General features: G+C 41.9%; 2 protein-coding genes across 4 annotated transcripts in view; one reads left to right on the top strand and one right to left on the bottom strand.

The window, feature by feature from the left end:
* The window catches only part of NEDD9 (neural precursor cell expressed, developmentally down-regulated 9), a 298,143-nt gene extending 296,109 nt beyond the window's left edge, over window positions 1-2,034 (bottom strand). The window contains exon 1 of the mRNA XM_032647489.1: window positions 1,889-2,034. The gene's annotated coding sequence lies outside the window, so the exon portion shown is untranslated. The remainder of the gene's footprint in view (window positions 1-1,888) is intronic.
* A 661-nt stretch (window positions 2,035-2,695) lies between these two features.
* Window positions 2,696-26,353, top strand: part of TMEM170B (transmembrane protein 170B) — a 43,616-nt gene continuing 19,958 nt past the window's right edge. For all 3 annotated transcript variants that reach the window (XR_004352305.1, XM_032649837.1, XM_032649836.1), the window contains exon 1: window positions 2,696-3,022. Coding sequence is in view for 2 of the 3 variants with exons in the window: in XM_032649837.1 (XP_032505728.1) it covers window positions 2,707-3,022 (316 nt within the window). In the remaining variant the exon portion in view is untranslated. The remainder of the gene's footprint in view (window positions 3,023-26,353) is intronic.

Genomic DNA, 26,353 nt, shown 5'->3' with positions numbered 1-26,353 from the left:
ACAAGAAAAATGCTGACTTTTCTAAGTTTATTCATTTATTCATTCAACAAATATTTGATGAACACCATGTGCTAGGCACTGTCCCAGGTTCTGAATATTTTAAATGCATGCTACCATGTTGTAAACAGTAGTGTGTAATAATAAGAACCCCACTGATTCTGTGTAAACTAACTAAAAGTTCCTGATGTGAGAGTTTAATGAGCTGCTGCTTAGAGAGTTTGATATGAACCCTTCATTGAATGTAGTCATATTCTCTAATACCTCTAATCATATCATGTCAAATCTCTTATTGGTAATCATTAGGTAACCTGCATCTCCCCATCCAGAACCTTAAAGGTATGGAGTTGATAGTGAGGTAAGGAAGATGTGGCTACTGGAAAGAATGAACAGACTAGGAATTCAGAAACTGGGCTGTGAAGTGGTGTCACCTCTCTAAGGCACTTAATTCTGCAGAATCAGTTTCCCCTATCTGTAAAATAAAGTGAATTGGCAAAGTGGTAAAGCCTCTTTTAAGTCTGATTATTTTATAATCTTAAATTAAGATCTCATTAATTCTATATCCTCAGAAGACGATAACTCCACACTATGAGTTTTGGCTCAGTTCTTATTAGTGATGCAGACTCTTCCCTTTCCTCCTGTGTTGCGACATCAAACAGACAATACATATGCCAACTAAAAATTGTTTCTTGCCTTCTGGTTCTATAAGAATGAATTCAGTAGCCACTGCAGCCGCTAAACTTCCCCACACCCTGAAAGGAATTCAGGGTGGAGATCAGGAATGAGGCCCTCCATGCTCCAGGAAAAACTGGCACAACAGGTCTTCAGTTAGGTATTTTCAGGAGAATTTATGAGCCCAATTTCTTGCATCTTCTCACATCTACAAAAGCACTAAAATCATTAACAGAGACACCTGCTCCTCGTGACCAGCACCAACCTTCTTGTGACCAGCAGCAACTTTCTGCCAAAATGTGTGCTTAAGGGCACATACGTCCCCTTCACCAAAGTCACATATATACTGACCTCCGCACCTCCTCAGAGCAGCTGCTCAGAGCTGCCTGAAAGCCTGTATCCCCGGCTACAGTCCTCGTTCTGCCCCAAATAAAACTTAACTCACACCTCTCTCGCTGTACATTTTTTCCATTGACACATACATACGTATATAAATATACATATGTATATTTTAAGGTGGTCCCCAAGAACACCCTTTACAGGTGCTCCAACCCTCCTGCGTTTTGCCCAAAGTACTTGATGATTTAGCTACAGCATGAATGAACTTCGGCGTCCTTTGCAGATTTTCTTTTCAGACAGTAAAGAGATTGAAAAAGGATGGGGAGAGGCGGCTGACTGGTGCATATGTGGTCACTGCCAAAACTTAATTCTTATTTTTCAAGATAAAAGGTTTCAGACTTCAAGGAGGAGTTCACTTTGTTGTGGCTGAATTTTAGACAGTTCCTTGGGCTAACGGTGGATATGGAGAAAGGCAGCAAACCACAGGAAGAGAGGTCTAGTTTAAGTCCTGAGCTGGGCGGGGGTCGGGGGGAGATAACGGAGACTTTTACAATTTAGGTAAAGAGAGTACTGCAACGAAAAAAGAGCTAGCCCCAAGGGTGGCCTTGAGGTGTAGGCCACTTGCCTAGCCCCGGGACTCCAGGTGATTTCAGATGCCGGAACCACGGGAGGCCCAGGTTCTTGCTGTGGGTAGGACTGGATGAATCGTAAAGTGGGTCTGTTTCTGTTTTAATGGCTTTCGGATATACTCTGCAAGTAGTAACCTACCCAGGTCATGTGACTCACCCCCCAAAAAAAACCCCCAAAACCCCAAACCCACAAACTGACAAATCTACAATGTTGAGATATTTACACTTGTTGGAAAAAGTTGTACTCAAACCTTTATATCCAATGTATTTCATTCGAAGCCAAAGATGTGAACTGTCACAGCATCCACCTGACGGAGTTTGACACCTCGCTCCCCGTCACGTAGGGTCGGGGCTGCAGCTCAGCCTGGAGCTCCAGCACCGCCCGGATTCTCCCAGGGCGCGCGCCCGGGGCCGGGGGGCCGGGGGCAGGGAGGGCGTGGAGCTGGTTCCCCTGGAGCGCCCAGTCAGCAGCGAGGCCCGGCGGTGGCGCTAGTGACGTAGGCCGCGCTTCCCTCCGCCCCACTGCGGGCAGAGGCTCAGCCCCGTCAGCCTCGCGAGCTCGCGCGCGCGCGAAGCAGGAGGAGGAGGGCTTTGGGGCCGGCCGGCTGTCGAAGGGCGACGGGTCGCGGGAAGAGGGAGAATGAGCATGCGCAGCAGCTCCGGGGAGGGCGGGGGAGGTGGGGACCCGTGCGCGCGCGCACGATCGGCCCGGGGCGGCCGCGGGTGGAGGGGGCGGTTCCTCGAGTGTCGGCGGCAGGAGGGTTGGCAGGCTGGCGGCAGGTGCTGCTGCGGCCACTGCCGCCGCCGCCGCCGCCTCCGCCTCCTCCGAGTCCCGGGTCTGCTCGTCCTCTCGCGGTGATGAGCTGAGCCCCGTCGGGGGCTGCACCTGCCGGCTGCCCATCACCCCGGACCTCCCGGCGTGACCTCGGCCTCCTCGCGTGCCCGGCCCCCGCGGCTCCGAGCTGCCCCTGAGAGGGAGCGGCAGCGGCCTCCTCCGACCCGAGTTATCGCTCGGGGGCCGAGCGGGGAGAGCGCCCGGCCCCCTCCCCTCCCCAGTCCGCCGTCCTCGATGTCTCCCCGGCGGGGAGGGGGCTGCCTGGGAGACGCGCTGAGCGGCCCCCCCCGGAGGCCCGTCGGCGGCAGCAACAGCGACCAGCCCGGCGACCCGAAGCCTCCCCCGGCGGCGGCGGCCTGGAGGAGCCGCGCACCCGCCGCTGCCCCCGGAGCCTCGCAGCCGCCGCAGCCGCCCGGCGCCGGAGGAGAGGGCGGCGGGCGCCCCCCAGGGAAGATGAAGGCGGAGGGGGGCGACCACTCCATGATCAACCTGTCGGTGCAGCAGGTCCTGAGCCTCTGGGCCCACGGGACGGTGCTGAGGAACCTTACGGGTAATTGATGCGCCCGGGGTGGGGACCGGGATGCGGTGCCGCCCCTTGCCTCCCTTCTCCCTCCCTCGGAGGGGAAGCGCTCCTCGCCGCCCCACCCCCGAGCGCGCCCCGCTCGGGAGCTACCTGTCCCAAGTCCTGGCGAGGAAGGTGTTAATTGGATCCGCTCCGCTCCTGTTCTGGGGGCGCCGACGCCAGTCCCCCGAGACCCCGGCTCCAGAAGCGCTGGGGGAGAATCCACGACCCCCGCCTCCCCTCCCTTCCTGCAAGGGGAGGGCCGGCGACCGCCCTGCCTCTGTAGTACGCGTGGAATAGCTTTAGCGCTGAGACTTGAGTACAGTTAGCCTTTATTTATCTCCCCACCTCCATACACACACACACACGCACACGCACACGCGCGCGCGCGCGCTTCTTGCTCTTTAGGTCTTTTTCTAGTTTAGCTCTTTTTCTTTCTTGCAAATCTCAAATCGAATGCAGAACTTAAATTCCCTGCTCACAATGACCAGTTTGCTTCAACTGTTAATTTTTGTTTTTGTTTTTTTGCGATATAAATGACTCATTAAGTAGATTATATTAGGTCACGGGCTGGGTCAAGGTCTAGTGAATTCTAAGCACTTTTTGCTTTAACCGTATATCTCCTCCCTCTCCTATTTCCTTTTGTCTGTCTGACTCCCTCTGGCCTCAAGCTGCTGCTTCTGTGACATTTGATAATTTTGTGTATTTCCCTTCATACGTCAAGGCTATCAGGAGGGAATTGGACTTAATATATTATAGTAATTAACATCAATTTCTAGTTGTAAAAGTGAGCAATAATACTCATAAACTTTAAAAATCAAATTTATAGGTCTGGTTTGTGGAGAAACTTCTGGCTTGGTTAATGCAGAAATGCTTGTATTATATACCCTGACGTTAAAAAATACTCGCTAAAGATTAGTGTTTACAAGAAAGTAATTTCAGTTGCAGTTTGATGACTCCTCAGTGCGTGCTTCTCAGGGAAAAATCTTAAAAGCATACTCAGGATTTAATTTTTGGAAATGTTTAGACAGCTAATTTTGATAGAGCATTAGTATTTCAGAATGCATTATGTTAAACTGGTTAAGACTATGGAGAGTATTTTACAAATATAACCTGTCTTGATAGGATACAAGATATTATAAAATCTAGCATTACATGGAATTCAGATATTCATAGAGAAAAATTGGGATTATTTACCACAAGGTTGAGTTTAAAGACGCTGTGTGCCTTGAATGTGGAAACTGCTATATAAAATTAACCTGCTGGGGGTGGGGGGCTTCCCTGGTGGCGCAGTGGTTGAGAGTCCGCCTGCCGATGCAGGGGACGCAGGTTCGTGCCCCGGCGCGGGAAGATCCCACATGCTGCGGAGCGGCTGGGCCCGTGAGCCATGGCGCTGAGCCTGCGCGTCCGGAGCCTGTGCTCCACAACGGGAGAGTCTACAACAGTGAGTGGCCCACGTACCGCAAAGTAAATAAATAAATAAATAAATAAATAAAATTAACGTGGATTCTGGATTGGATTTTAGTGCCCTCACTTTTAATCTGTAGTTATTTAACTTGGAGCACACTGACCTTACATGCTGGTTGCAGGTCAGGAACATGTTTTTAGTTCTGAAAACCTACACTGACATAAGAACCATTTCATAATTCAATTGAATTTTGAGATAGACCGCTTTATTTTACTTATGGCGTTCCTTGTGTTTATCCACTGTTAGTATTTCAAATGTTCTATGAATTATGTTTATTGGAGTAAAATGAAAAGTAAGGATTTAAGAATATGTATTTGTATATGTTAATGACTGGCTTAGCTCATCGGTGGGTATTTAGAGAAAATTAGCTTTGGGAACCATAGAGTAAATGTAAATGTAACTTACCTCTCGGACAGATTTAACAATATTTTAAAATATTTACTTTAACATTCTCAATCATTACAGTGGCTTCCAGTTCCCATAGGTCAACCGTTAGGCTAACAATAGTAGTTTCAACCCAGGGTTAGTTCTAATTATCTCCTAACATAGTCTTAATAATCAGCTGTTGCTCATTGGACTTGCCATTTTATAAAGGATATGGGATATGCTGACCATCCAAAACCAGGACTGAGGGGGGACTGAGGAGTATGGGAACCTCTTCTAGGAAATTTAAGTAGAGTCTGAGTACGCAAAATTCTGTAAAAATGGAGAAAATAGATTAGAAATAGGCTTCACCAGCAGGTGAATGTACCAAGTTAGGAACCCCATCACTGCTAAAAAGTAGACTCCGTAAGTGGTAACATTCTGATGTGGTTCATCATGACCTTCTCCATGCTGGTGACCTTCGCGATCCCAGATGCAGCTTGATCATTAGTTAAGTGATGCCTCCTACAGTGCCATTTATTTTTTTTCGGCTTCATAATTAAGATGTAAGTTAAAATTGTTTATTTTTTTAAACATCTTTATTGGAGTATAATTGCTTTACAATGTTGTGTTAGTTTCTGCTGTATAACACAGTGGATCAGCTTTATGTATACATATATCCTCATATCCCCTCCCTCTTGCATCTACAGTGCCATTTAGAACTTAGTCTATTAAAAACAAACACACAACTTCTAAAACAAGATAACTCCTATTTATTAAATGCCTGCTATGTATCAGGTAATTTACATATATTATTTCTAATCTTCAGAGTAACTCTCCAAAGCAGATTTACAAACAAGCTCAGAGAGGTAAAGTTGGCCCACATCAAATAGCTTGAAATGGCTGAGCTAGGCTTGAAACCCATCTCTGCCTACAGAATTACTCTTTCCCCCTTTCCAAGCTGCTTTAGCTACTTCTTCTCTGTTCTCTATAAACAGAATGGATTAAGTGCTTCATCTTGTTCCTTCTGCTCCTTATACATGCTTTTGTTGTTATATTTTGCAATTACATTATAACTTTTATTTGTCTCTTCTAGACTGTGAGCTTTTTGAGGGTGGGGTCATTGTTGTAATCATGGAATTCTGGAAGCCTAGCGTATTGTATCTGGCACATAGTATATGCTCAATGCATGTTTATTGAATTGAGCTTTTAAAACAATACTTAACAGTTGCATGATTAAAACATTCTAGTTGCCTTATTTTCAGCTACATCTGTTTGAGTGAATATGCTTTTTTTTTTTACATCTTTATTGGAGTATAATTGCTTTACAATGGTGTGTTAGTTTCTGCTTTATAACAAAGTGAATCAGTTATACATATACATATGTTCCCATATCTCTTCCCTCTTGCGTCTCCCTCCCTCCCACCCTCCCTATCCCACCCCTCTAAGTGGTCACAAAGCACCGAGCTGATCTCCCTGTGCTATGTGGCTGCTTCCCACTAGCTATCTATTTTACATTTGGTAGTGTATATATGTCCATGCCACTCTCTCACTTTGTCACAGCTTACCTTTCCCCCTCCTCATATCCTCAAGTCCATTCTCTAGTAGGTCTGTGTCTTTATTCCTGTCTTACCCCTAGGTTCTTCATGTCTTTGTTTTTTCTTAAATTCCATATATATGTGTTAGCATACGGTATTTGTCTTTCTCATTCTGACTTACTTCACTCTGTATGACAGACTCTAGGTCCATCCACCTCATTACAAATAGCTCAATTTCGTTTCTTTTTATGGCTGAGGAATATTCCATTGGATATATGTGCCACATCTTCTTTGTCCATTCATCCGATGATGGACACTTAGGTTGTTTCCATCTCCTGGCTATTGTAAATAGAGCTGCAATAAACATTTTGGTACATGACTCTTTTTAAATTATGGTTTTCTCAGGGTATACGCCCAATAGTGGGATTGCTGGGTCGTATGGTAGTTCTATTTGTAGTTTTTTAAGGAACCTCCATACTGTTCTCCATAGTGGCTGTACCAATTCACATTCCCACCAGCAGTGCAAGAGTGTTCCCTTTTCTCCACACCCTCTCCAGCATTTATTGTTTCTAGATTTTTTGATGATGGCCATTCTGACTGGTGTGAGGTGATATCTCATTGTAGTTTTGATTTGCATTTCTGTAATGATTGATGATGTTGAGCATTCTTTCATGTGTTTGTTGGCAGTCTGTATATCTTCTTTGGAGAAATGTCTATTTAGATCTTCTCCCCATTTTTGGATTGGGTTGTTTGTTGTTTCGTTATTGAGCTGCATGAGCTGCTTGTAAATTTTAGAGATTAATCCTTTGTCAGTTGCTTCATTTGCAAATATTTTCTCCCATTCTGAGGGTTGTCTTTTGGCCTTGTTTATGGTTTCCTTTGCTGTGCAAAAGCTTTGAAGTTTCATTAGGTCCCATTTATTTATTTTTGTTTTTATTTCCATTTCTCTAGGAAGTAGGTCAAAAAGGATCTTGCTGTGACTTATGTCATAGAGTGTTCTGCCTATGTTTTCCTCTAAGAGTTTGATAGTTTCTGGCCCTACATTTAGGTCTTTAATCCATTTTGAGCTTATTTTTGTGGATGGTGTTAGGGAGTGATCTAATCTCATACTTTTACATATACCTGTCCAGTTTTCCCAGCACCACTTACTGAAGAGACTGTCCTTTCTCCATGGTATATTTCTGCCTCCTTTATCAAACATAAGGTGACCATATGTGTGTGGGTTTATCTCTGGGCTTTCTATCCTGTTCCATTGATCTATATTTCTGTTTTTTGTGCCAGTACCATACTGTCTTGATTACTGTAGCTTTGTAGTATAGTCTGAAGTCAGGGAGCCTGATTCCTCCAGCTCCGTTTTTCGTTCTCAAGATTGCTTTGGCTATTCGGGGTCTTTTGTGTTTCCATACAAATTGTGAAAATTTTTGTTCTAGTTCTGTGAAAAACGCCAATGGTAGTTTGATAGGGATTGCATTGAATCTATAGATTGCTTTGGGTAGTAGAGTCATTTTCACAATGTTGATTCTTCCAATCCAAGAACATGGTATATCTCTCCATTTATTTGTATCATCTTTAATTTCTTTCATCACTGTCTTATAATTTTCTGCATACAGGTCTTTTGTCTCCTTAGGTAGGTTTATTCCTAGATATTTTATTCTTTTTGTTGCAGTGGTAAATGGGAGTGTTTTCTTGATTTCACTTTCAGATTTTTCATCATTAGTGTATAGGAATGCCAGAGATTTCTGTGCATTAATTTTGTATCCTGCTACTTTACCAAATTCATTGATTAGCTCTAGTAGTTTTCTGGTAGCATCTTTAGGATTCTCTACGTATAGTATCATGTCATCTGCAAACAGTGACAGCTTTACTTCTTTTCCGATTTGGATTCCTTTTATTTCCTTTTCTTCTCTGATTGCTGTGGCTAAAACTTCCAAAACTATGTTGAATAAGAGTGGTGAGAGTGGGCAACCTTGTCTTGTTCCTGATCTTAGTGGAAGTGCTTTCAGTTTTTCAGCATTGGGGATGATGTTGGCTGTGGGTTTGTCATACATGGCCTTTATTATGTTGAGGAAAGTTCCCTCTATGCCTACTTTCTGCAGGGCTTTTATCATAAATGGGTGTTGAATTTTGTTGAAAACTTTCTCTGCATCTATTGAGATGACCATATGGTTTTTCTCCTTCAGTTTGTTAATGGGGTGTGTCATGTTGACTGATTTGCGTATATTGAAGAATCCTTGCATTCCTGGAATAAACCCCACTTGATCATGGTGTATGATCCTTTTAATGTGCTGTTGGATTCTGTTTGCTAGTATTTTGTTGAGGATTTTTGCATCTATGTTCATCAGTGATATTGGCCTGTAGTTTTCTTTCTTTGTGACATCCTTGTCTGGTTTTGGAGTCAGGGTGATGGTGGCCTTGTAGAATGAATTTGGGAGTGTTCCTCCCTCTGCTATATTTTGGAAGCGTTTGAGAAGGATAGGTGTTAGCTCTTCCCTAAATGTTTGATAGAATTCGGCTGTGAAGCCATCTGGTCCTGGGCTTTTGTTTGTTGGAAGATTTTTAATCACAGTTTCAGTTTCAGTGCTTGTGATTGGTCTGTTCATATTTTCTATTTCTTCCTGATTCAGTCTTGGTAGGTTGTGCATTTCTAAGAATTTGTCCATTTCTTCCAGGTTGTCCATTTTATTGGCATAGAGTCGCTTGTAGTAATCTCTCATGATCTTTTGTATTTCTGCAGTGTCAGTTGTTACTTCTCCTTTTTCATTTCTAATTCTATTGATTTGAGTCTTCTCCCTTTTTTTCTTGATGAGTCTGGCTAATGGCTTATCAATTTTGTTTATCTTCTCAAAGAACCAGATTTTAGTTTTATTGATCTTTGCTATCGTTTCCTTCATTTCTTTTTCATTTATTTCTGATGTGATCTTTATGATTTCTTTCCTTCTGCTAACTTTGGAGTTTTTTTGTTCTTCTTTCTCTAATTGCTTTAGGTGCAAGGTTAGGTTGTTTATTCGAGATGTTTCCTGTTTCTTAAGGTAGGATTGTATTGCTATAAACTTCCCTCTTAGAACTGCTTTTGCTGCATCCCATCGGTTTTGCGTCATCGTGTCTCCATTGTCATTTGTTTCTAGGTATTTTTTGATTTCCTCTTTGATTTCTTCAGTGGTCACTTCGTTATTAAGTAGTGTATTGTTTAGCCTCCATGTGTTTGTATTTTTTACAGATCTTTTCCTGTAATTGATATCTAGTCTCATAGCGTTGTGGTCAGAAAAAATACTTGATACAATTTCAATTTTCTTAAATTTACCAAGGCTTGATTTGTGACCCAAGATATGATCTATCCTGGAGAATGTTCGCTGAGCACTTGAGAAAAATGTGTATTCTGTTTTTTTTGGATGGAATGTCCTATAAATATCAATGAAGTCCATCTTGTTTAATGCATCATTTAAAGCTTGTGTTTCCTTATTTATTTTCATTTTGGATGATCTGTCCATTGGTGAAAGTGGGGTGTCAAGTCCCCTACTATGAATGTGTTACTGTCGATTTCCCCTTTTATGGCTGTTAGTATTTGCCTTATGTATTGAGGTGCTCCTATGTTTGGTGCATAAATACTTAACAATTGTTATATCTTCTTCTTGGATCGATCCCTTGATCATTATGTAGTGGCCTTCTTTGTCTCTTCTAATAGTCTTTATTATAAAGTCTATTTTGTCTGATATGAGAATTGCTACTCCAGCTTTCTTTTGGTTTCCATTTGCATGGAATATCTTTTTCCATCCCCTTACTTTCAGTCTGTATGTGTCCCTAGGTCTGAAGTGGGTCTCTTGTAGACAGCATATATATGGGTCTTGTTTTTGTGTCCATTCAGCCAGTCTGTGTCTTTTGGTGGGAGCATTTAATCCATTTACATTTAAGGTAATTATCGATATGTACGTTCCTATTCCCATTTTCTTAATTGTTTTGGGTTTGTTATTGTAGGTCTTTTCCTTCTCTTGTGTTTCTTGCCTAGAGAAGATCCTATAGCATTTGTTGTAAAGCTGGTTTGGTGGTGCTGAACTCTCTCAGCTTTTGCTTGTCTGTAAAGGTTTTAATTTCTCCATCAAATCTGAATGAGATCCTTGCTGGGTAGAGTAATCTTGGTTGTAGGTTTTTCTCCTTCCTCACTTTAAATATGTCCTGCCAGTCCCTTCTGGCTTGCAGAGTTTCTGCTGAAAGATCAGCTGTTAACCTTATGGGGATTCCCTTGTGTGTTATTTGTTGTTTTTCCTTTGCTGCTTTTAATATGTTTTCTTTGTATTTAATTTTTGACAGTTTGATTAATACGTGTCTTGGCGTGTTTCTCCTTGGATTTATCCTGTATGGGACTCTCTGTGCTTCCTGGACTTGATTAACTATTTCCTTTCCCATATTAAGGAAGTTTTCAACTATAACCTGTTCAAATATTTTCCCAGTCCCTTTCTTTTTCTCTTCTTCTTCTGGAACCCCTATAATTTGAATGTTGGTGCGTTTAATGTTGTCCCAGAGGTCTCTGAGACTGTCCTCAGTTCTTTTCATTCTTTTTTCTTTATTCTGCTCTGCAATAGTTATTTCCACTATTTTATCTTCCAGGTCACTTATCCGTTCTTCTGCCTCAGTTATTCTGCTAGTGATCCCTTCTAGAGTATTTTTAATTTCATTTATTGTGTTGTTCATTGTTGCTTGTTTCATCTTTAGTTCTTCTAGGTCCTTGTTAAATGTTTCTTGCATTTTCTCTATTCTATTTCCAAGATTTTGGATCATCTTTACTAGCATTTCTCTAAATTCTTTTTCAGGTAGACTGCCTATTTCCAATTCATTTGTTAGGTCTGGTGCATTTTTATCCTGCTCCTTCATCTGCTGTGTGTTTTTCTGTCTTCTCATTGTGCTTATCTTACTGTGTTTGGGGTCTCCTTTTTGCAGGCTGCAGGTTTGTAGTTCCCGTTGTTTTTGGTGTCTGTCCCCAGTGGCTAAAGTTGGTTCAGTGGGTTGTGTAGGCTTCCTGGTGGAGGGGACTAGTGCCTGTGTTCTGGTGGATGAGGCTGGATCTTGTCTTTCTGGTGGGCAGGTCCACGTCTGGTGGTGTGTTTTGGGGTGTCTGTGGACTTACTATGATTTTAGGCAGCCTCTCTGCTAATAGGTGGTGGTGTGTTCCTGTCTTGCTAGTTGTTTGGCATAGGATGTCCAGCACTGTAGCTTGCTTGTCGTTGAGTGAAGCTGGGTGCTGGTGTTGACATGGAGATCTCTGGGAGATTTTCACCGTTTGATATTATGTGGAGCTAGGAGATCTCTTGTGGACCAGTGTCCTGAAGTTGGCTCTCCCAGCTCAGAGGCACAGCACTGACTCCTGGCTGTAGCACCAAGAGCCTTTCATCCGCATGGCTCAGCATAAAAGGGAGAAAAAGTAGAAGGAAGGAAGGAAGGAAGGGAGGGAGTGAGGGAGGGAGGAAGGAAGGAAGGAAGGATGGAGAAAGAGGATAAAATAAAATAAAGTAAGATAAAATAAAGTTATTAAAATAAAAAAATAATTATTAAGAAAAAAAAAAACGGACGGATAGAACCCTAGTACAAATGGTAAAAGCAAAGCTATACAGACAAAATCTCACACAGAAGCATACACATACACACTCACAAAAAGAGGAAAAGGGTAAAAAATAATAAATCTTGCTCCCAAAGTCCACCACCTCAATTTGGGATGATTCGTTGTCTATTCATGTATGCCGCAGATGCAGGGTACATCAAGTTGATTGTGGAGATTTAATCCGCTGCTCTTGAGGCTGCTGGGAGAGATTTCCCTTTCTCTTTGTTCGCACAGCTCCAGGGGTTCTGCTTTGGATTTGGCCCCGCCTCTGCGTGTAGGTCGCCGGAGGGCGTCTGTTCTTTGCTCAGACAGGACGGGGTTAAAGGAGCCGCTGAGTGGGGCGCTCTGGCTCACTCAGGCCAGGGGGAGGGAGGGGTACGGATGCGGGGCGAACCTGCAGCGGTAGAGGCCAGCGTGACGTTGCACCAGCCTGAGGCGCACCGTGCGCTCCCCCGGGGAAGTTGTCTCTGGATCCCGGGACCCTGGCCGTGGCGGGCTGCACAGGCTCCCCGGAAGGGCGGTGTGGAGAGTGACCTGTGTTCGCACACAGGCTTCTTGGTGGCGGCAGCAGCAGCCTTAGCACCTCATTCCTATCTCTGGGGTCCGCGCTGTTAGCCACGACTCGCGCCCGTCTCTGGAGCTCCTTTAAGCAGTGCTCTTAATCCCCTCTCCTCGCGCACCGGGAAACCAAGAGGGAAGAAGAAGTCTCTAGAGTGAATATGCTTTTAACTAGGACATAAAGTGTTTAAGCAATTTATAAAGATAATTGTCATACTTTTAAAACACAAAAATGCTTTTTTTGTGCTAGTTACCATTCTTTCATGTATTTTATTTAATCTTTTCAACCATCTTGAGAGAGATTAGTGTTTATCCTTATTTTACAGGTTCAGACATTGAAGCAAAGAGTAACTTGCTTAGATCTGGTAGCTAATAAGTGAAAAATTATTACCTTTTTTCAGATTATGATAACACATATTAAGTCAGAAGGCATTTTTTTCATCATCATAAACTTGAAAATGAAACAGGTAATAGAAAGGAGCATAGTGTAGAACCAGACTGATTTAGATTTAAGAAATGACTGTGAAAGATTTGCAGAAATCTCGTTAATAGGAATTCTGGTTAATTAAAAAGTAAATAAAAGGGTAATGTACTCTCATCTTTTTTTTTCAGTTAACAGGTATGATTTATTCCTCTGTCTGTATCTTATCCCATAGGTGAAGCAGAATTTTGACCTTTTTATCTCAGAGACCAATCTCTTGAAAGTAGTCTTGTGTATGTATTACTTTGATAGAAATATATTTTTTAAAAGTGATGACAACTAGAAATTAGAATTAGCCAACATTTTAGAGCTATAAGTTATGTAGTTTGATTACTTCCTTTTAGAAATATTGAGATATACATGACTGGGATCAAACAGTCATTTAATGACAGAGCCAGGACTAGAACTGTTGTTCACTGACTCTCAGTTTCTGTGCCTTTTGCTTTTATTCCGCATCTGATTTTAACTCAGGCAGGTCTGATAGATGATAAATCTTAAGGCACTTAAGAATAGCTTTGTAAGTATTTGCCCCAAATGAGCCCAAGAATGGGTGAATGGAACTAATTTTTGTCCAGAAATAAAAGATACTGTACAATGTAAGATATTATTGAATAGTGATAATAATAGTAATAATCTTTCTAAAATTTTAAGTTGCCATAGCCTATGTAAAAGTTAGTGATCCATATTTACTATATATCTAGTTTTAGAAATCCTACCAATTTCAATCTATTGTTTCTCCTTCCTGGAAGACAGTAGTACTATGGGGATTTCATATAGAGATTAACATCTGGAGACCCCATCTTTGTCACTTGATAACTATTGCCAGAGTTCTCTTCTGTATGTCACTTCCCACAGTATGTGATTCTCAGGATTCCTAAATTGTTAACTGTGTATAGGTTATATGCTTATTCAGCTCACTCAGGTAGAGAGATAGGTGGCTTCCTTCCTTCCCATATAGTTTTTCTTTCTCTGAATATGTCCTAAATCCCTCTTGCCCACCACAACCTAAAATTAGAGCCAGAATGTATATACTCTTTCAGTTTTATGGGTAACCTAACTTCAAAATAATGATCTACAATGAAATGTATCCTTTTGCTTTACTTTTATTTTCTTCAACTATTTTGGCTCCCAACTTTGTGTTCCCACCCAAATTTGGTTGCTAAGAGTTTAGAGACGAATTTTCTACTTAGAAGGAGGCAGGATCCCTAAACCCCCGGATAAACACAGAGCTGGGCTCGGGTTGGGAAAGGAATAATTGGTTCCTTGGAAAAAAGGCAAAGTCTGGCTTCAGGCTCATCCCCTCTCTGTGTCAGCAGCAAATGTGGGCGCAGATGCACCTCTCTATTGGTATAAACATCGGGAAGCTGGGAATTCAAACTGGAATGAAGGTCAAGTGTGTGTGTGTGTGTGTGTGTTTACAAAATATATATGTGCTTATTTATTTTTACTATATACATACACACTGTTATATTTCCCATTTAGATTTTATAGTTGCTAAGCCACTTTAGTGTTAATAGTGATTATCAGAAAAAAAAAAAGAGAGAAAGGGGGAAAACTTGGGTACCTACTATACATACTTGTAATTGTTCACACCTCATACTAGTAGAGCCAGCAGCTTCGTTTGGTGGTGCTCCCAAACTGGTATGCTTCTCTCAGTCCCTGCACGTATTCTAGTGTCCCATTAGGTTAAGTTCCTCCTCCTACATGCTCTATTATAGGAGGTGAGTTTATGCAGATAAAATTATTTCTGATGTCCAATTATAGAAATTTATGTTTTGTAAATGTAGCCCTAAAGACAATGTGCTACGCTTCAATATTTGTGCCAGACCCCCAAATTTACTTTTTCTGAAATACATGTGAAAAATCCCTTACCTTTTGTGGTACTGAGCCAATTAATAAGTACTGATATGATTTGTACTTTATAGGATTTTGCCATTTGGAAGACTTACCTGTGTTATCGAGAATGAAGCCACTGTAATTTTTCAAAAATTAGAATTGCCATCTTCAGGTTTTTACATTCCTAATACCCATCTCTTTATCTTTGAATCATATATCAGTATCCTCTGGCGGTACCATGTCCAAGGTCCAGATGATACTTCTTAAACCTAAAGCAATTTCCAGATAAGTCTTGGGACTGTGTAAGCTATGATTTTGATTCTTAAATGGTTAACTATCAGAATATAAATATATTTATCTTTGCTTTGTTTAGTGATTGGAATAAAGGACCAGAAAAGTAAGATAATTCAGGAGGAAAAGTTAGAATAACTAGGGATATTTTTCCTGTAGAAAGGAATTCTAAACAGAAGAGGAAGGATGAGGCAGAGATGGGGAGGAGGAATTGGAACCAGGGAAGGAAACTGGAATTAAGAACGGTCAGATGTAAGAGGAGAGCCCAGAGAATTCAGTGCATTGGACTTACCTTAGAATCAGATGAATAATTCTAATAATGGCTATATTTATTGAACACCTACTATATATCAGGTACCGTACAAAGCATTTTGCATGCATTTTACTTACTATAATTGAAGTGGCCATACAATGTATTTTATTAAATGTATATAGAAGAATTATACTAAGAAGCAGCGTCTAGCATTTTCAAGGATCAGGCTTGTTGGATATTTCTTGATCATGAGCATTTGCCAGTCTCTGTGGCAAACACTGATAAACAAAAATGAAAATGTCAGTCATTCTCCATAAGGGGCTCATGGTGTAGAGAGGCGAACTAACCTTCAGGTTAAGTCGTAGTTCGGCGGCTTGCTGAGTTCAGGGGGAACCAGGTAATAGGACTTTGAAGACGACAAAAGAGGTAGAGAGTAGAGAAAGAACCTGTTTAAAACGGATGATGGAGAGAGAGGAGAGGTGATCTGTTTTGAGGATGGTTCAGGAATACCACCAGGACTTGATTAAATTTTAAAGTATTATATTGCTTTTGGATAACTATGTGTAGCCAATATGTTTTATTAATTAATTATTAATTAATTAATTAATTAATTTTGGGGCTGCATTGGGTCTTCATTGCTGCACACAGGGTTTCTCTAGTTGCGGCGAGCGGGGGCTACTCTTCGTTGCGGTGCACGGGCTCTAGGCACACGGGCTTCATTAGTTGTGGCACGTGGGCTCAGTAGTTGTGGCATATGGGCTTAGTTGCTCTGTGGCATGTGGGATCTTCCTAGACCAGGGATTGAACCCGTGTCCCCTGCATAGGCAGGAGGATTCTTAACCACTGTACCACCAGGGAAGTCCCGCTAATATGTTTTCATTATAAAATTCTCCCTCTCTCCAGTCCCTACCATGAATTAATTTAATCCAATATGGTTACTAAATCTTGCTACATATCAGAATTACCTGGGGCTGGTTGAGGGTACAGTCCATAGACCCAGTCCACAGCTATGGAATTAGAATCCTTGAGACCAGGGCCTAGGAAGGTACATTTTAAACTAGCTCTTAAGGCGATTTTATTACTGAGAACTCAAGGATTGGGAACACTGGATTTTTAAAAAATGAAGCTTTTTTGTGATCAATTTGAAACTGTGTTGTGATATATAATGCAAGTTAATGTGGAGTGTCTAGTATAGCTAAAGACTTATTAAAATTTCAAGATAGGGCTTCCCTGGTGGCGCAGTGGTTGCGAGTCCGCCTGCCGATGCAGGGGACACGGGTTCGTGCCCTGGTCCGGGAAGATCCCACGTGCCACGGAGCGGCTGGGCCCGTGAACCATGGCCACTGGACCTGCGCGTCTGGAGCCTGTGTTCCGCAACGGGAGAGGCCACAACAGTGAGAGGCCCGCGTACCGCAAAAAAAAAAAAAAAAAAAAAAAAATTCAAGATAAATGACTCATTTCCAAGAGGATGCTATAACCCAGTTTTTTTAGGTGACTGTCTTTTAACATTAGAGGATAATATTAGAATTTATCTTTTAAAAATGTTTATTTATATGAGCTATTAGCTATAGAGAAAAATTCTTATTAAATGGTAGGACTTTAAAAATTCTAAACCGTTTAGTTATATTTAATCTGAAGTATATGGGAGAACTAAACATTAACAATGTTTATGTAAATACTTACATAATGTGCAGTTATTGGAACTTCCCCCACTAGGATAAATTGGGTTCTGCTAGATTTTTGTATGCAAATAAAGAGTCTAAAGAAGCAATAGGATCCTTGAATTCATGAGTCAGTAAACAGTTTTATCCTTGAATGCTATTAATTGGCTCTCGTACTTTAGAAAAGCCACATATTTTTTTAAATATCTTTATTGGAGTATAATTGCTTTACATTGGTGTGTTAGTTTCTGCTTTATAACAAAGTAATTCAGCTATACATATACATATATCCCCATATCTCCTCCCTCTTGTGTCTCCCTCCCACCCTCCCTATCCCACCCCTCTAGGTGGTCACACAGCACCTAGCTGATCTTCCTGTGCTATGCGGCTGCTTCCCACTATCTATCTGTTTTACATTTGGTTGTGTTTATAGGTCCATGCCACTCTCTTACTTCGTCCCAGCTTCCCCTTCCCACTCCCCATGTCCTCAAGTCCATTCTCTACGTCTGCGTCTTTATTCCTGTCCTGCCCCTACGTTCTTCATGACCATTTTTTTCTTAGATTCCATAGGTCCATCCACCTCACTACAAATAACTCAATTTTATTTCTTTTTATGGCTGAGTAATATTCCATTTTATATATGTGCCACATCTTCTTTATACATTCATCTGTCGATGGACACTTAGGTTGCTTCCATGCCCTGGGAAAAGCCACATATTTAACCAGACCTTGGTTTCCTCATCTATAAGACAATCCAATGACAACAGTTTTCACATTGATGTTAAAGGAAAGATGATCTAAAAATTTTAATGAGTTAAGAAAAAAGTTGAGAGATTTTACTGTGAGTTAAGAAAAACATTTACCCGTTTGCATATAAATTTGTTTTTTTAGTCTTTAAAATTAAGAAGCTTTCTTTTTTAAGTGGGGCTACAGACCTTTAATATGCTAATTTTTAGAGTGAGGTTTAATACCTAGAAAATCTTTGTTCTCTGAATACCATTTAATAGTTCTTAGAATTAGGCCTTCTTAAGACTTGGTTTAGGAAACTCTGGATTCAATATCTGGTGATCCCTTCCAGTTCTGAAATTATCTGTGTTTTTGTTTTTAACCCCAGTGTGGCATAACTGCTTCCTGAGGATTACTGTCATCATATCAAAGGTGTGACTGTTCTGACCGTGCTTGTGCATCGCTTGTTTTCCTAGTCGTGCTTTTATTTTCTGATCTGTCATTCATTTGGTCTCTTATTTAGATTTAATTTTAAGAATTTGTTACATTGGGAGTTTCATTATAAGTTATGTTGATTGATGTGAAAAGTTCATTTTTGAGTGTTCAGTGTAAAGATCCTTTGGAAATACTGTATCATGAGATTGTAACGTTTTATCAGTCACTGAAAAGATTATTTTTTAGGTCAGTGACTGATTCAAACAAATATGTTGTTACTGACATTTTATTGGTAGGACATGTATAATTTAAGATGCTTAAGGGCATATAAGTAATAAAAGTTGAAACTATTGTACATTGCTGTGTTATAACTTCATAATAGATTCGGATTTTGCCATTCAATCCTTATCCTTTTTTTTTTTTTTTTGCGTTACGCGGGCCTCTCACTGTTGTGGCCTCTCCCGTTGCGGAGCACAGGCTCCGGATGCGCAGGCTCAGCGGCCATGGCTCACGGGCCCAGCCGCTCCGCGGCACGTGGGGTCCTCCTGGACCGGGGCACGAACCCGTGTCCCCTGCATCGGCAGGTGGACTTGCAACCACTGCGCCACCAGGGAAGCCCAATCCGTATACTTTTATAACTGACTAACTAATCGATTATGGGAAAGAACAAATTGAATGGCATCTTTTAGGAAGGTAGTGCTGTGGCTTAAATGTAAAGCAAATTTTGAACTATTTTAAATAGCCTTAACCTGATTTTTTTTTACAGCAAATGATAGAATAATTGTTTTAAATTAAAAATTTATTTTTCTAAGAATTTTTTTTCTATTCAATGATGAGTACTGTAATTTACAGTTTAAAATCATATAATTAGCTGGTGAAAGGGTAATTTGGTTTAAGTGGGTAATAAGTATTGCCGTAAGCTTTGAGAGAGGCAGTATATTCAAGCAGCTCTTGAAGGTGTCACAATTAAATTTAAAAGCTAATGTTTTTGCTCTCTTTTAAGAAGTGGAAGCAGGCAGCTATAAAATATCTACAATAGCTTTAACTTCTATGTTAAATGAGGCTTCAAGTGAAAAAACGCAACAACTTATTTTTAAATCTGGTTAAAATATTAGAATGATTAAAAATAAGAAAACATATTTTAAAAATTTATTTATTTATTTTTGGCTGCGTTAGGTCTTTGCTGCTGTGCGCAGGCTTTCTCTAGTTGTGGTGGCTTCTCTTGTTGCAGAGCACAGGCTCTAGGCGCATGGGCTTCAGTAATTGTGGTACATGGGCTCAGTAGTTGTGGCTCACGGGCTCTAGAGCTCAGGCTCAGTAGTTGTGGCATATGGGCTTAGTTGCTTCACAGCATGTGGGATCTTCCCGGGCCAGGGCTTGAACCCATGTCCCCTGCACTGGCAGGCAGATTCTTAACTGCTGTGCCACCAGGGAAGCCCAGAAAACATATCTTTTATGTTTACCTTCATTTTAATTTTCTTTGTTGCTCACTTCTTTGTGGAGCATTAAGTTTCCATCTAGTCTTACACTCCTGTTTGAAGAGCTTCCTTTAATATGCCGTGTAGCACAGGTCTACTGGCAGTTAATTTTTCCAGTTTTTTTTTTTTTCCTGGAAAAAAATCTTCATTTCACCTCCAGTTTTGAAAAATGTTTCTCCTGAATATAGGTTCTGACTTTGCATTTTAGTTTTTTAAAGTGTTACTGTAATTTGTCATCTGGTTTGGTTGCTTCTGATGAGAAGTTTGCTGTACTTTTTATCTTTGTCCCTCTGTGTGTGTAATGTCTTTTGTTCTCTCTTTTCTCCTTATTTCTTCTTCAATACTTCCCCTTTATCTTTGTTTTTTTAGTCATTTCACTGTGGTGAATCTAGGTATGTGTGTGTGCTTTATTTTTGTTTTTTTATTTTTTAGTTCTTTTGGGAGGTCTTTTTCTTGCTTAGGATTCTCTGGGAGTCTTAGATTTGTGGTTTGATATCTTTTATTAGTTTTAGAAATTTTCGGCCACTGTTTCATTAAATATTTTTCTTCTCCATTATCTCTTTCTTCTCCATCTGGGACTCCAATTACATGTATGTTAAACCATTTGAAATTGTTCCATAGCTTTTGGATGGTTCCTCTTTTCCCTCCTACCACTTCTTTGTTTTTCCCCCACTCTTTTTCTCTTATATTTCAATTTGAATAATTTCTGTTTGTCTACTTTTACATTCACTGATTATTATCTTTTTATTTTTGTGGAACACGGGCCTCTCACTGTTGTGACCTCTCCCGCTGCGGAGCACAGGCTCCGGACGCACAGTCTCATTGGCCATGGCGCACAGGCCTAGCTGCTCCACGGCATGTGGGATCTTCCTGGACCCGGGCACGAACCCGTGTCCCCTGCATAAGCAGGCGGACTCTCAACCACTGCGCCACCAGGGAAGCCCACCGATTATTTTTTTTTAATTTTTTATTGAAATGTAGTTGATTTACAATGTTGTGTTAATTTCAGGTGCATAGCAAAGTGATTCAGTTATATAGATAGATAGATACATAGATAGATAGATAGATAGATAGATAAGTAGATTCTTTTTTAGATTCTTTTCCATTATAAGTCATTACAAGATATTGAGTATAGTTCCCTGTGCTATACAGTAGGTCCTTGTTGGTTATCAATTTTATGTATAGTAGTGTGTATATTTTAATCCCAAACCCCTAATTTATACCTCCCCCCCTTTCCCCTTTGGTAACCATAAGTTTGTTTTCTATGTGAGTCTATTTCTGTTTTGTAAATGAGCCCGCTTGTATCATTTTTTAAATTCCACATATAAGCAATATTATATGCCAGGGGTCCCCAACCCCCAGGCCGTGGACTGGTACCGGTCTGCGGCCTGTTAGGAATAGGCCGCACAGCAGGAGGTGAGTGGCAGGTGAGTGAGTGAAGCGTCATCTGCCGCTCCCCCTCCACTCCCTGTGGCTCCCCATCCCTCGCATTACTGCCTGACCCATCCACCCCCGCCCCGGTCCGTGGAAAAATTGTCTGCCACAAAACCAGTCCCTGGTGCCAAAAAAGGTTGGGGACCGCTGTCATTTGCTATTTGTTTTTCTCTGTCTGACTTAATCTCGCTTCGTATGATGCTCTCTGGGTCCACCATGTTGCTGCAAATGGTATTATTTCATTCTTTTTTATGGCTGAGTAATATTCCATTGTATCTATGTACCACACCTTCTTTATCCACTCATCTGTGGATGGACCCTTAGGTTGCTTCCATGTCTTGGCTCTTGTAAATAGTGCTGCTATGATAAGTTCACTGATTCTTTGCTTAACTATGTCAAGTCTGCTGGTGAGCCCATTAAAGGAAGTCTTCATCTCTGATATTATGGGTTTTTTGTTTTTGCATTTTCTTGTTTTTTTTCTTTTAAGCAGTTTCATTTGACTTTTTCTTGGACTCTCCATCTCTCTGCTGAAATTCCCCATCTGTTCTTGTGAGTTGTCTACCTTTTCCATGAGAGTATTTAACATGTTAATTATAGTTAAAGTCCCTGTCTGGTTGTTTTAAAATCTGGATGATCTCTAAGTCTGATCACTTTATTTCTTGACAATGAATTGGTTTTCCTGTTTCTGAGGGTGTCTTAATTCAATATTTTTTTTATTGAATTAAGGACTTTATATGTATAACAGTAGTGACTGAGGTATGTAATATCAATATTTATGCCTGGAAATGGGCTTCTTCTGCTAGACCAGTAGGGTGAAGGTTGATTTAATTTAGTCAGGAGTGAGCTGAGTTTGAGCTTTCTCGTTACGGTTACCTTCAGCACACCCTAGGCTTCAAATTCCCCAGAAGGTGCTGCTGTTGCCTTGTACGCAGGGTGGGGGCTGGGTGCTGCAGGGTTGGTATCAGTGTTAGTGCCGTATTGTCAGCTTTTAGCCATCTCTGCAAGCCTGCACCATGGAAGAAGTGTCTCTCCACACCTTTGCCTTCCCCCAGCCACAGCCTTGTGTTGCTCCTTACTTGGGGCAGGGGAACTTTCTCTCTTGTCCTGTCCAGTGTTAGTCTCAGGCAAGCTCTGTGTGGTGGGGTATCTGGGTGGGGCTGTCCACGGTCCTGCCTTTCTGAACCGTGGTAGCCACACTCTCCCCAGTATCTGTGACTGGTCTTGGGCAGAAGTCTTCTATCCTTCCCTCAGCAGTAACCGACTCTGCTTAGAATAGGATCCTGGGTCCTGGATGGTTTTCTGCCCCTCCCCCAGGGGTAAAGGATTTTTCCTTCTATTCTTCCCCAAGCTGGAGCTGCAGTGGGTCTTTGCTTGTCCCCCGAGGGTGACAGGATTTCCTGCCTTCCAGCAATGGCTAAGGCTTGTTTTGAATAGGAAAAAGGTATCCAGGAAGCACGCCAGGTTGTCTGTTTCCCTTAGCAGCCACTGATCACCTCCTATAGGCCGACGTACACCACTGGGGTGGCTCTCTCCAGTCTCCGTCTTTCTAGGGAGTGCTCGGTAGAGACCTGTGGAAAAGGGCTTGCAGGTGACTGTGCACTTGCCTTGTGTCACTTACTCCAAGCTGACCGATTAATTGCACGCTGGGACTTTTAACTGTCGGTTACAATTTTAGCAGATTTCTTTTTACCCACTTGTATGGTACCCACTTCCTGTTCCTGTGCTTTGCCACAGGAAACATAGTGAGTATGTCAGCTGTCTCCTTGGAGGGTCTTGTCCCTCTTTGAAATTCAGGTTACTTTGTTATCTTGTAGTGTCACCTGACTGATGGGCTAAAGAAGAGCTATGATTTTGTAGTTTATCTTTTTCTCACTGTTAGGATGAGAGTGACATTCTTTATAGCTTTCTATATCCTAAATTTAATTCAAATTTATATCTAATAACAGAATTGTTTTAGTAATCATAGATTTAAAATTTGGCAGATCATGAATTTAGGAAGATTGCCGACACAACAAACTTGAGATTTACTGCTTTTTAAAACATGGCCCATAATATACATGTATAGGTAATCTTCACATTTTTCTACTTGACATATTCTTTTTTTCTTTTCTTTTCTTTGCAGTACGCGGGCCTCTCACTGTTCTGGCCTCTCCCGTTGCGGAGCACAGCCTCCGGACGCGCAGGCTCAGCTGCCCTGGCTCACGGGCCCAGCCGCTCTGCGGCACGTGGGATCTTCCCAGACCGGGGCACGAACCTGTGTCCCCTGCATTGGCAGGCGGACCCTCAACCACTGCGCCACAGGGAAGCCCCACTTGACATAGTCTTGCCTTTAGCTTCTTTACTCCTTGCTTCTCACCAACATTTGAATAGTATTGCTGATGCATGAAACATATTTTCCCATGTTTCCAAACCTGACAGCATTGTCGTCTATTCAGCTGTCCATAGCAGAAATCTGGGAGGCCAGACATCACATCTTCCTCACCTCCATCTTCCAGGCCATCAGCAAATCCTAAATATTTCAAATTATTTTCAATCCTGAGGCCAGTGCCTAAGTCCAGGCCTGAGTTTCTCTCGGGACTCTTGAAATATTCTGATAGTCTCTCATCTCTTTCTAGTCCCCCTTTCCCATACTTGCCAGGATAATTAATTTTTTAAAAGGTGAATGTGATTGTATCACTTCCTTATTTAAAGTCTTTCATTGGCTCCTCATAACCTTCAATCTTCAGAATAAAGTCCACATCTTTAGGGTCTGTAAGCACCCTCCCTTCCCCACAAAAGCTGCTCCAGCACACCTCTATAATCTGCAGCCAGTTCTCTCCATGTTTCTCGGCTTTAGCCAAACTGGAGGTTTTGCAATTGCATATTCTCAGTTGTACATAATTCCATGATTAGATCATTTTGTCTTAGCGCAGTTTTTCATTCTTGGCTGTGCATAAGAATCAAAACTTTAAAAAATTCTGAAGCCCAATTAAGTCAGAATTTCTGAGGGTGATATTTCTTTTAGGCTCTCCCAAGTAACTCCAACATCTAGCCAAGGCTGAGAACCGTTAGCTTTGAGTGCCCCACTCCCCATTCCTCACCCTCATTCCAGCTCCAGTGTGTTTATCATTTGGTTCAGTCCTGTTTATTTTAAAAATTCAGGTAGCGGGCTTCCCTGGTGGCACAGTGGTTGAGAGTCTGCCTGCCGATGCAGGGGACACGGGTTCATGCCCCAGTCGGGGAAGATCTCACATGCCACGGAGTGGCTAGCACCGTGAGCCATGGCCACTGAGCCTGCATGTCCGGAGCCTGTGCTCCGCAACGGGAGAGGCCACAGCAGTGAGAGGCCCGCGTACTGCGAAAAAACAAAACAAACAAACAAAAGCACAGAAGATAATTTTTAGTGACTTGGCAACTAGGGCTGAGAAAGATACAGATTGGGATCAGGGCTATTTCTAGAATTGTTTGGAGACTGGAACAAATCACTACTCCTCTGCCTCTTATCCCACTAAAAGTAAACAAACACACTGCAACAACTCAGTTTAAGATGAAGATTATGGACAGCCTTGAATAGGGAAAAATAATGAAAGGGCTTTAATGAAGACGGAATATCTCCTTTCAGTGAATTACTGTAATTGAATGGACGGCATGCTTCAAGGTTTCTGTTTTGTAAGTGTATTTTTAATTTCTCATTTTGTATTTTGTTTAGCACCAGCAAACTCTCCCTCTGGCTTCATCCTTTTATTGTTGCTCAGTTGCAAGAAGCTTGGATTAGGTGGGATATGGGTGGAAAGAGAAAACTGGGCCTCTGGGTGTTCACGTTAGCTGTACAAGCCTGCACAAGTTAAGAAAAGGTTGTCATACTCCTCTCCCGTTCTTAGCAACTGTTCTTTCTCTAGGGCCCTGGGGCATCTGTCTTCGCTCTACTCTTAGGCTCCTGCGGTTCTCCAGGTGTGCTGCGTTTGCCAATAGTGAGTCGGACCTTAGACAGACTTGTTTATCTGGAGTAGAGCCAGGTCTTCAGAGGCCCTGTTCACTGACATGGTTGTACTGATCTATCAGGTAATTTAAAATAGTAGTAATGGGCTTCCCTGGTGGCACAGTGGTTGAGAGTCCGCCTGCTGATGCAGGGGGACACGGGTTCGAGCCCCGGTCCGGGAAGATCCCACATGCCGTGGAGCGGCTGGGCCCATGAGCCATGGCCGTTGAGCCTGCGCGTCCGGAGCCTGTGCTCCGCAACGGGAGAGGCCACAGCAGTGAGAGGCCCGCGTACCGCAAAAAAAAAAAAAAAAAAAAAAAAGTAGTAACAACATGAAATCTAAATTAATTGTAGATATTCTCAGCAGCATTCGGGGTTTTTTCCATGATAAATAGTGTGATTAAGAAAAACAAAGAAACATAAAAATAAATTTGAGTTTGGGCAGATTGTGCTCAGCCTGCTTGAGGGATAATCCTGGATTGGACATTAGAGGACCATTTGAGATTCTGTTTCAGTTGTATAATTCTTTGATAGCTTGGGGATTTATAAGGCATTAGACTTAATTTTCCTAATTATTAGGTATACTGACTATATAGTCAGTAGGCAAACAACATTACTTATAATGTCAGATAATCCCTGTTCATAGTGTTACATATAGGGCTTCCCTGGTGGCGCAGTGGTTGAGAGTCCGCCTGCCGATACAGGGGACGCGGGTTCACTCCCTGGTCCGGGAAGATCCCACATACCACGGAGTGGCTGGGCCCGTGAGCTATGGCCGCTGAGCCTGCGCGTCCGGAGCAGAGGCCACAACAGTGAGAGGCCCGCACACTGCAAAAAAAACAAACAAAACAAAACATAGTGTTACATATAGCCTGTATTATAAGGACAACAAATAAAAGTGCTTTTGGGGGTAGCCCTGGTGAGAAGCAGGACTGGGGATCAAGGCAAATGGCTGCTCTTATTAAGAGTAGGTGCCTGTTCCAGCGCCTGTCTCATCTCAGAACCGCCTTGATGAGCATCCCTCCCCACCCTGTTATTGCTGTATCATTGCTGTATCATAGTCTTGCTTTGTTAGGGTCACTCTGGAAAATTATATCTTTTAAAATATAAATATTCTTCAGGGCAAGTTAAGCATTTTTGTCTTTATTTTTTATAAATTGAAGCTATTTGTTTGGGAGTGACAGTGTGAAAGCATTACTTCTCTGAAAGCTGGAAGAGAAAGACCTCTAAAAGGCAAGCTTTGTCTGTT

The sequence above is a fragment of the Phocoena sinus genome, chromosome 11, assembly GCF_008692025.1.
Source record: "Phocoena sinus isolate mPhoSin1 chromosome 11, mPhoSin1.pri, whole genome shotgun sequence".
NCBI classification, from domain to species: Eukaryota; Metazoa; Chordata; class Mammalia; order Artiodactyla; family Phocoenidae; genus Phocoena; species Phocoena sinus.
Note: the sequence above shows the minus strand (reverse complement) of the source record. Positions and strands in the feature narration are given on the sequence as shown.